Source organism: Chelon labrosus (assembly GCF_963514085.1).
Source record: "Chelon labrosus genome assembly, chromosome: 6".
NCBI lineage: Eukaryota > Metazoa > Chordata > Actinopteri > Mugiliformes > Mugilidae > Chelon > Chelon labrosus.
In genome coordinates, this window is record NC_140342.1 from 14,010,653 (window position 1) to 14,021,641 (window position 10,989).

At 41.6% G+C, this 10,989-nt stretch overlaps 1 protein-coding gene across 1 annotated transcript in view; it reads right to left on the minus strand.

Annotated features, from left to right (window-relative positions):
* The window catches only part of clcn2a (chloride channel, voltage-sensitive 2a), a gene marked incomplete at both ends in the record, with an annotated part of 40,156 nt that overhangs the window by 14,253 nt on the left and 14,914 nt on the right, over window positions 1-10,989 (minus strand). Inside the window, 7 exons of the mRNA XM_084547074.1 lie at window positions 169-247; window positions 684-707; window positions 3,075-3,155; window positions 3,508-3,641; window positions 4,002-4,130; window positions 5,811-5,942; window positions 10,809-10,977. Of these exons, the coding sequence (XP_084403200.1) occupies window positions 169-247; window positions 684-707; window positions 3,075-3,155; window positions 3,508-3,641; window positions 4,002-4,130; window positions 5,811-5,942; window positions 10,809-10,977 (748 nt within the window). The remainder of the gene's footprint in view (window positions 1-168; window positions 248-683; window positions 708-3,074; window positions 3,156-3,507; window positions 3,642-4,001; window positions 4,131-5,810; window positions 5,943-10,808; window positions 10,978-10,989) is intronic.

A 10,989-nucleotide genomic window follows, 5' to 3' on the forward strand; every position in this document is an offset into this window, starting at 1 on the left:
AGTTGGCGTATGCTGCTCTGAACCAAAGCGTCAGACAGATATTCTGACCAGGATTGGCATCCTCTGCTGCCAGCGGGGTAAATATTCTGCTCCATCTAATTAGCTCCTTTAATTATTTACCATAATCAGATCCAGTTTAATCAGAGGACGGCACTTGTGTCGTCTTACCTCCAATAGGGGCGGCAAAGCAGCAGCCCACACCCACTGCACAAGCAGCCGACAGCATCTCCGTGTTCCTCAGCTCGTTCTGTCCGAGAAAAGTCACATATACACACAAACAAAAACACACACAGAGAGCCGGGAATTCAAGAAAACACACACTCAAATCCTTAAGTGTACGTGCAAATGCTCCAAAAGAGTAAATGCATGGAAAAATAAAAGTCACTACCAGATTACAAATGCAGCTCTTTCAATGTAAAGCTGCTGTTTCACATGTGATATGTGAGATACATGCGAGACCATAATTGAAAAACCGGGATGAAGTCATGGAATGAGATGTTTGTATTGAACCGAAGGCAACACAAATCGATGCCTTGCTGTGCAGCGGTTCACTGAACACAATCAAAAGCGGCGCAGACAAATGGAAAGCCGTCAATCTATCCCGGCCTCTGAAATGGACAGCATGGATTATTAATGTTGATGGAATTGGCAATAAAGAAACTGTCTGACTCGTGCATTCATACCTTGCTTCCCTCAAAGGGCTCTTCCTTTAGCAGTAAAGGTGAGGGAAAAAAAGACAGAAACATGTGTGAGTGTTGAGGTTACCTTTTTCATCCTCCGCCTGGTAGATATCCAAACAACACAAAATCACACAAGCAGCAACAGTCTTGATTCTGCAGCAGACTGAAGTAACCAAATTTTCCCGGACTGATTATGTTGTGTTAGTGGCCGTGAAGTTGACCCCTGGATTATTTAACTGTGCTGACATGTGTTTTTGTTCCTCCACATCATCGTAGTCTATCTTCGTCCACACTGATGTGGCTGTTGGTGCAAGGAGGAGAGGCAGCGTAGAGATAGACAGAAGCCGAGGGTGAGGTCTCACATGAGTGGAGGTGAGAGTGAGTCCTGGGGAACGGCAGAGAGTCACATCAAAGTCTTTCAGAGGACCAGTTTGAGTTGCACACCATTGGAGTGAGGACATTTCTGGACATTTTTATCTAGTCCTCACTCCTATAGAAGTCTCTTTGAGGGTTAAGACTCGGTTTTGGGAAAAGGGAAAGGGTTACAAAAAGGATATGGTTCTGGTTAGCTTAAGGGTTAGGGTTAGTCACTTAGTTGAGATGGTTCAGGTTACAGTAGTTAGAGAAATCATTATGTCATTAAATGTCCTCACAAAGTAGCCATACAAACATGTGTGTGTACATCTGTTCTTATACAGCAATCTTTCCGAGGACCAATTTGAGTTCTATACCCTTGGAGTGAGGACATTTGAGCAAAGTGAGGACATTTTGGCCATCACTTCTTTACAAGGCTGTTTGAGGGTTAAGACTTGGTTTTAGGGTAAAGGTTACAATTAGATTATGGTTAGGGTTAGGGTAAGGGGCTAGGGAATTCATTATGTCAATGAATGTCCTCACAGAGATAGCCATACAACCATGTGTGTGTACCATTTTTCTGCTCCCCTCACACTTACCTGCTCAGTCGATAACAACAAAGTGAATCAACTTCAAAACCTCAAAACTATGCTCCAAGTTAAAAATGAGTTATTCAAAAAAGAACTCCTACATAAAAACTGCTCATAGCGAGTCGGTCTCTCTAAGCACCACTAGCGATCTCTTCCATTATATTTCAAAGACAGAAGTATCTACGGCCGAAACCCCGTAACTCCAATCAAATTCATCTGGATAGATAAATGGGACTACAGTTCAAAACTTGTATATTAAACTTTGGTATGAACTATCTCTTCAATAGGAACATTTCTGGTCAGCGTAGATGCATATATGAAGTGTCTCCATCATCTCTCTAGACCATTAACATACTGCAGTGAGCTGAGAGTAGTACTCAACACGCAGGTGAAGAGATTTCACAGAGATCACAGCTCTCTTTCAGGACTGTTTCTGTTCACACTCACGTACAGTAGAAGCTCCCCAATGCAACGACAGTTTTTTCTAATTTTTGTTTCTCTGCTGTGTTTGTGCACATTAATAATCAACCAAAATGTTAAAGCGAATGGGATATTCAAGGCAAAAACTGGAGGGTTTATTAACCTCTATTTTTATCATGCAATTTATATGACATGTAATCTTAATGTTTGACTTATAGAAAATAATTCCATTGTTATTTTTGGTCCACTGGACATCTCTGGACCACTGTGAAAATCAGCCTTGACATTTTTTATAGTTTTTTGATGATTTGAAATCCCACTTCTCCTAATGCCAGAAAACAGCATGATTGGAGGTCACTTCAGTGTTGGTACTGAAGGAATTGCTGCTCCTTAACTTTCCCACCCAGATTTGGGGAAGCGAACACTGACCCACTTTGTACAATCAGCACCTAAACAGGCCTCACTACTCACTACTGTAAATGTCTCTGTGATTCAGCAGCTGAAAATGGAGCTTATACTTTTTTGGTTCAGTGACATTTAGTGTAGGCAACTAGTAATAATATATAGTGTTCTGTAATCTTTAAACAGCCTTAATGCATTGCTGGTCTTGCGTGCATTTCCGTCTCATTATAATTGATCATTTTAAGGCTAGTTTAAATTTCAGGAGCTTAATTGTAGTTGAAATATGTCAACATCATGTCATCCATGAATGGTGAGTTATGGTGAGACAATAGTTTCACATCAAACATCACGAATGATTGTTTTATTCTAATAATTTAAAATGTCTTATGTGGATTTCTTTCCCTTTTAACCATGAACAAATCCCAGACGTCATGGTCAACCTGATAAAGAGTCCACCTTCAACCACATTTGTTTTTATTTTTGCAGTTTCACCACCGTACAGATGGAGGGATAATAATTATATGATTCTGTTTCGAGGTACAGAGGAAAATTCTCTGGAAATACAGCTCTGCTCTTCAGCCTGCTGGAACATCTATATATCAGTTTTCAACATATTTACAATCCTCACCATGTAAATCCCACCAAACAGAGCAGCCATGAATTTGCTCAGGAGAGCGGCGCACAGACTGGCAACATGAACGAAGGGTCCCTGAGAAGGAGGACGGTGAGAGAGAGAAAGAGAGAGAAAGATATGTCATTAAACGGGAAATGACTAAAAGCACATTTAAACAGAGTAGAGCATGCTGCATTCAAGTACAGGGGCATTACTCAAAAACATTTACACGATGAAATCCTGCCCTGGTTCACACATAAATGTCTTTATTACTCCATGAATTAGCAGTGGATCATATTTTTATTTCTGCAGCTATGACTTTAATGGGACTAGAAAAAACAAAGTAAAATCCTCCTGACAGGCGAGTTCAAAAGCTGTCAATCATTCATCTTTGTAAGGCCGAGAAGACCGTGATGGGAAGGGATGAAGAAAAGAATAAGCCCTCTACCTCCTTTCCCAGAGGCATCCCACTGCCTAGAGCGCAGGTCAGACCGATCACTTTGGCCACAAAGGTCTTAAAAGTCAGATACTCCTTCAAGACCACGCCCCTGAGTATCGTCTTCATCTCAGGAATACCCGAACCTGAAATGAAAAGAGACAGATGCCAGGTGGGATGATGGAGTAGAAAGAAAAGATGAATTGAAAGAAAGCAATTACAGAGGGATGGATGAGAGGAATAAATGAAGAGTGGGGTGGGGGGATGGGGTGGGGAGGGGGGATGGGCGGACTGATTGATATTCATATAGTTTTCTGAATGCTCAATCCAACAGAGGTATATTTTATTAGTTTCCCGCAGATGTGACCGCTGAGACGTACAGCACATGTCCTTGGAGCCCTTATGGTGCACTACAGAGCCAATTACACTATTCAAACACAGATGTACGACTGTGAATAAGTGATATGAATACAGATGTTTACGCTTAATTTCTGCGTGTGTCTTACCCACAGCCTGAGGCGCCAGTATCTGCGTAAATCCTGCTGAGAAAGTGATGAGGACCACAGGGTAGGTGACCCAGGCGATGTACTGCAGCAGCATGTTACTGTCCAGTCCCCCGTACATCCACTTCTGTGCTGCACACACACACAAGTAACTTTATCTCAGTATAACGCAGTAAAGAAAAAATAAAATTTTAAGAACCAGTTTCACTAGCTAATACTGATTTCTTCTCTTTGACCCTCTCTGCCTAATAATTCATGCAGCTCTATGGCCTTCTCCTCATTCATCATTCAGCTCTCTTACTAGCAAATTGACCATTTCAAGAAAAAAAAAATAAAGATGCTGAAGAAGAAAATATTTGGATCTTATACATCAAAGCTAAGCAGGCCACATTTGAGAGTCTACTTCTTACAGTTTTGGTGCTTTGTCCACATTGAACCAGTAGCTTTCACATCTGAAAAATGCATCTTCAAAAAATGCTCAGTAAGGATATGTTCGAAAATCTGGCTTTGGACGGGGAAGACAGAGGATTTAGAAATTCGAAATGCATGCTAATTCATTCAAGGCAGAGCAGTGTTTCATGAAAGACTCTCACTTTCTGTTGCCTCCAATACCATATTTCCAACAAGTCCTGCAACCCTGGTTCCATATGTTACCACATGTTTACTTGGATGAGTTAAGACAATATAACCTTCTTAAGTTTTTTTTTTTTCTCGAAACCTTTTTCAGGTGCACAGAGAAATAAAATTAGAAGGTAACTTAACGCAAAAGTAGAAAAACTGCATCTTCAATATGTTGACATATTTCTTGCTAACCCTAACCTTATGTTCACCTCAACACCCCTGAGGCCCTTTGTTATTATTTTACATATCAATATAGCCGACCACAAAATATACGGTGGGCATTGACAGTAACCTCTACTTGTTCAGGGCATGTTGTTTAATCTGAAGTTGTGGTTTCGAGTGTGACTCATAAACTCTACCAGTTAAACATTTCCTGTGATACAACCTAAATGAAATCACTATTAAATGACTGAGACGTAAACCAGAATGACTAAACTGCAGCACAGGTGGTCCTCAGAGAGCAGGAGGAGATAACACAGGTTTAACCAGCTAAATTAAGCAGAGTAAGTGAGGTGTGACAACCACATTTCATGTGTTTTGGGTTTTGGCCAGCTTAGATTTGTTAAAGTTGCTCCTGATGCACAAGTGAATCATTTCTACAACACTTGAGAAATCAAATACTGCCAAGAGTACAATCTCATAGGAACAAGTCTCCTCTTTTGTTACTTTTTATTCTTTCCGTCTCTCACACTCACATCCGGAGGAACTTTATTAGACAGATCATCTTCAGAATAGGCCCTCTGATAACATGCTTGAGAAAGAGGGACTAAATTCAAAGCATCAAATAATGTTTTAAGAATTTTACCATTTAATCATTTCAAATGATTTGGTTTGCAATTAATAAAAATATTAGCTTATGTAAATTTGAAGTCAATTCAAGTGTCAGACTTAGGCTTGATGCATTTGATGCTTTGCAACAGTAAAAATCTTTTTAATACCTTAAATATGGATGAAAGCAAGTTTATCAGCTCATGTTTGAGATCAATATAGCACAGCGGTAGCCTGCCACTCAATTTGTATAAATATTTTATGATTATTCCACTTCCACCTGTGATGCCTGACAGTTCATTATAAAGGGACGTCTCAGGGATTAATGCTTAATGCAGCCTATATTCACAGTCTGTCCACCCACCATCCACCTGCCTTTCTAAATTCTTCCCCTCTCTTTCTCGCTCTCTGTCTCTTTCCTACCTTCTTGGCAGAAAGCGATGGCGTAGTCCATGACCCAGCTAACCAGAGCCATGAGCAGCCCGAGCAGAATGAGGAAAATCCAGTCCTCCCCGACCCGCGAGATCAGGAACTTCTGGCAGCGAGACGCACACACTAAGGGCACAGAGACAGAAAGAGACGGAAGAAAGCAAAAACAAGATATTTGTATAACTAAAGGTGTGATGGGCCTGTAAAGAGGTACTTTTACATGAGATGATGAAAGTTACGGTGTTGAAAAAGTCCTCTGTGTGTACACTTCAGCTCTGTAAAAATATCCCTATAAAGGATGGACCAACCCCCCTGGACGTTACCCACTGAATTTCTGAGGAGTAGGATTGAAGCCATCTTGCCTGTGTTAGACTCCGCCCCCTCAGGGATAATATAAAATTGTGCATGGGGCTAAGGTGGGCTTAATGAAGCCTTGTTGTTGAAACATGCCCACCTTGATGCTATCAAGCTAGCTAGATAAAGTTACCAAGCTAGGCTAAGTGCATTGTTAACAGCTGGCTAATGCAGTGGTCTTCTTGCTCCCATGCTCCTGGTTTGAAGCCAGTCGCCCCACCTCACGTTACCTAAGCTAAGTTAATCTGAAGCTACACCACACTTTAAATAACAATATTTAAACAACATTTAAACAACACATGTTTAAAAAGACAAATTCAACTGACATTTTTGTCGCCGTTGGCTTATAGTAAATATTCCTCACAAAGCTACTGCAAACAGTACACAACACACTAAAGACAAATCAAAGAGCCCATAGCATCAAAAAATAGTGTGATGATGATTTTTTTTATCTCTTTTAAACCAGTTTAACCTGCACGGTAGAGAAAATACATTTCAAGACATGACTGGACATAAATCCTCTGATCACGTATGAGAAAAAATACACTGAGGGGAAAAACTAACAATTAATCACCCACTGTGTGGAAAGAAAGATCCAATCTGAAATGAAAAGAGAGAAAAAACTGGGACTGAAAAAACACAATGAGCAGAGTGAATGGAGATTTTATCGATTTACCAGGCACAAGAGAAAAGACAATAAACCAAAGCAGATTACTATGTGAGGAAACTGATGAGAGTGAGAGCATCGCGTCATCTTAATTCACTTCAAATAGGAGAATATAGAGACATAACAAAGCTAGGTCATGGTTATGAATTCAATTATTACATTATAATCTATAACTCTGAGCTAGGTCAGCTAAAAGAAGCATCACTGGACTCATTTCTTCTCTCTTGTCTGCGGACACTGCCAAAGCCTGGAATTCACTCCAATATCCAGAGCATTCATAGATGTGCCCGTCCCCAGAGAAGTTAAAAATGTGCCACTAACACATTTGCCCGATCCATACTTCATGAAAACTACAGTCCAGATATCTCAAGCCTGGGACTCTGTAGGTGACGTTGACTAAACTGTCAGGTTTCAGAAAAAGACGGGAGCAACTCATGTATGGATGACAGTAAAAGAGTCACAAAGAAATCCCATTGAGAGAATCACAACTAACATTATAAGACAAGCAAACGCAACAAATCAGATAAAACGAAAACACATATTTGGCATTTTCAATCCCAAAAAAATGACAATTTATTTGATTCACTTTCTGACTTATCACTGCAGCTCTAATCACAGCAGATCACACAGATACTTGAACACTGCCACTGATTCACATTTACAGAAAAATATGTCGTCAGATGTCTCTTTCTACCTTTTAGTTTTTCTGTCTTAGGGATAGCAAAGACTTGAAATCATATCTCTGTGGTGAAGAACTGTATAAAATGTGACAAAAATATCACAAAAGCCAAGTTTACCACATGTGAATATTAAGGTACATTTCTTTTTTTCTGTTCTTGCTCAAATCTGTGATTACGCTGCTTGCAGAACATTTTTAAAATTACAGGAAAAAAGTATTTATTGCTGTCTAAATGACATGCTTCAACACAACATTAATTCAGAGTATAGTACATAAAACAAAAAACACAACAGTGCGGCAGTATTTCTGGTGCAGAAGTTGGGTCATAACGGGATGCTGAATATCCCGAGGGAAAACGTAGCACAACTGCGTGTATGACGGGGCAAGCTGTACCAGCAGCCGGGCCACCTGCTGGATGGCACTGTGCCAGCACAGAGCGTGCGCACGCAAACATGGAGCATACATGCAAACGCTTATGTCCATGTGTGTGACAGGTACACACATCAAGACAAGATAGAAAAATCTACTTGAGCCATTTTTCTTCAAGATGTATACTGCACAGTTGGCTGGACATTATCTTATGAGAAAATCTGGAGAATTTCCCACAGCGTCTCTCTCTTTATTCCTTTTGCTCTCTCGCCCACGTACATGTTTTATTTCTATATTAGTGAGGATTTTCACAAGCATAATTCGTTACCTTGACCTCAAACAACACAAATAACCCTAACCTAACTTCAACTTAAATCTACATTAACACTAAAATACAGCCCCTTGACGGGGTGTAAAAACAAAAGTGACTTCCAGTCAGTGTCCTCACTCTGCTGGATTAATACTAGTCCTCATAAAGATAGTTGCACAAGTGCACACACACATCCTGTCTGGCACCTGCAACGCCACAAACTTCCATGTGCATCTTGGCTCGTGCTCACATCCGCAGGCTCAGTGGGGTTCACAGATGTCTTCTCCTGATCCCGCAATAAAATCACACCCAACACCAGACATTTTCTCCACCTCTGATATCATTCCATTGCCTCACCTGACACCAGCTGGCTTTAATTATAGAAATAATGCTGAAAATACAGGAGATCTTCCCCCTACAAACTGTATATTCAAAGATGGACGGCCCAGAGTGAATCATTATCCTTGGCTGAACCTTGGAATAACCCTGTAGACAGAGATCTGAGCATCATCGGCTATAAAACGCCAGAATTTTTTCCCTTCATGAGTCAAAATAAACACAGTGAGGGAGTACTTGTTTTTAGCTCTCCATCACGACCGGCAGCAGAGCCTTTGGCTGCGTGTGTAGGCTGCCTTGTTCAAAAATCTCCAGTTACTGATCTGAACCACACACTCATAGTCCATCACCCACGGAGATGATGTTCCCACACAGTTGCATGAGAGGAAAACACTAAAACTCCCACCAGCACCAAATCCGAAGGTTCTCTCTCTGTACACCTTACCTAACAAGCCAACAGCAGAGCGCCGGCCAGCCTGAGCATCTCTGTGAAGATGAGTCTAAAAATACAAACACCTCTTGATCTATGAGCACACGCCGCAGACAGTGAACACACAAATCACTCCGGCTGGCCCCCAATCTGAGAGTGATTGTTTTAAATGGCTTCCATTACAGCGGGCGAGCAAGGCTGGGCTGATATAGTGTTGCTTTCACCTATGGTGCAATCTATCGCTCTTTAATCACATCACTAGTCACAAGGGCAGGGAGGCAGAGATGGATCCTGGAAAACAGCCACACTGGCTCAGTTGTGAAAGCACTTGTGAAAACACTTTTCTCTCTGATTGCCTAGTTTCTATTTCAGAGAGATGATGTGTTTTAAGACGTCCATTTAACCAAATCATAATCAGCGGTTTATGACTAAAGAACATGTTAGGTCATTGTGGATTTTGACTATTACCATTAAATTAATGCCAAACAAGCTGTTAACAGTTCATGTTTAAATGGGATGCACACAATTTATACTGGGACAGAAAACTTTTAGGTTCTAAGACGAGGTCTGGGGTCTTTTTCTTGGTGTATGGAGAAAGCTAAAAAAGTCAAACTAAACATTAAAATGTGCCTCATGTCTGTTCAGATTTATATGTGGCCTTTTTGTGTCAGAGGAGAGAGACAAGAAGCAATGGGGCGAGACAGAGGGGAGGCAGGCAGGAAGCGAGCCGATGCCGATTAGCTGCGGTGAGGACTATAGACTCAGTTTATGTCTGTTCAGGTCTGATGGACTTAAGAGTTTGAGAAGCAGCAACAATGACAACAATGGTGCCCTGAGGGTTTGTATTGTAAAGTACCTTAACTTCGTCTACAAGTCACATACGTTACAGCTGATGCTGCGGCAGGCCAAACTACAATAACCAACTTCCAGCTGCTTTCAGAACCAGCATGTGTATCCTGTTTTGTCCAGTTAAACCCAGAGATACAGTGTAAAGACAATAATATAAAATAAGTAAATTCCATGTTCGAGAAGCTGTAAATACTGTATTTTTGGCATTTACTAAATTATTGACTTGAAGATAGTTGCTCATATAGTTGATATCTGGGGCTGAATTGATGAAATTATCTTATCTATCCCAGATAACAGTTGGATCTCTAGCTCTCTAACTCTGTAGAGCTGCAAGACTGAAAAAAATGCAGAACGTGATGTCTCGGTCATTGAAAACAAACAGAGGATGTGCACTCACACACACACAGACACACACACAGTGACAATCTGTCACTCCTTTCATTGTTGAGCACATCAGTCTAAAGTGGAGCTCTCTCCTGACGCCACTCCCTTATCTGCAGTCATCAAGGAGGACTAGACATAAAATAATCTGACAGTCCAGATCAGAGTCCTGCTCAGACAAACAAAAACACACACACGCACACAGCAAAGCCAACATCTCCACACACAGACACACTGTGGGCCAGTGGCAGCCAGCAGAGGGGGCCCTCTTTGGCCGACATTGAGACCGCCCTTGTTGGCTGGAAGTCACTGCTCAGATCAGTCACATTTAATCATGTTCACATTCTCTCCGTCTCCCTTGTGTCAGGTAGTCGCCGTGCTGTACTTCAAGAAGTACGTGTTTTCACACAACTTTCATGCTTACTGGAGCGCTGCAGTCTGCTTCGAGGCAACGCACACACACACACACACACACACACACGCTCTGATTGACTTTGTTGAAACACTGCATTAGTCTGACCTTCAGGCCATGTCTGAGCGCTGCACTACCTGCACACTCTGTCCCTGCTCGGACAGTGTGAAGATGGTTTAGTGCTTGCTGTGTGACCATCACTTACACTGGCACTTTGCACAGGGGTCTTTCTCGTACTCCAGAAGATCTGCAGCACGACTGCGAACGCTGGTGTTCCTCCGCAGTCCACCACCATCCCGCACCCCTCCATCCCGTAGGCGGGCCGCCTCTTCTTTGGCATACACACCCAGCTCCTGGGTGTACCGCCCATACATCTGTGTACATGA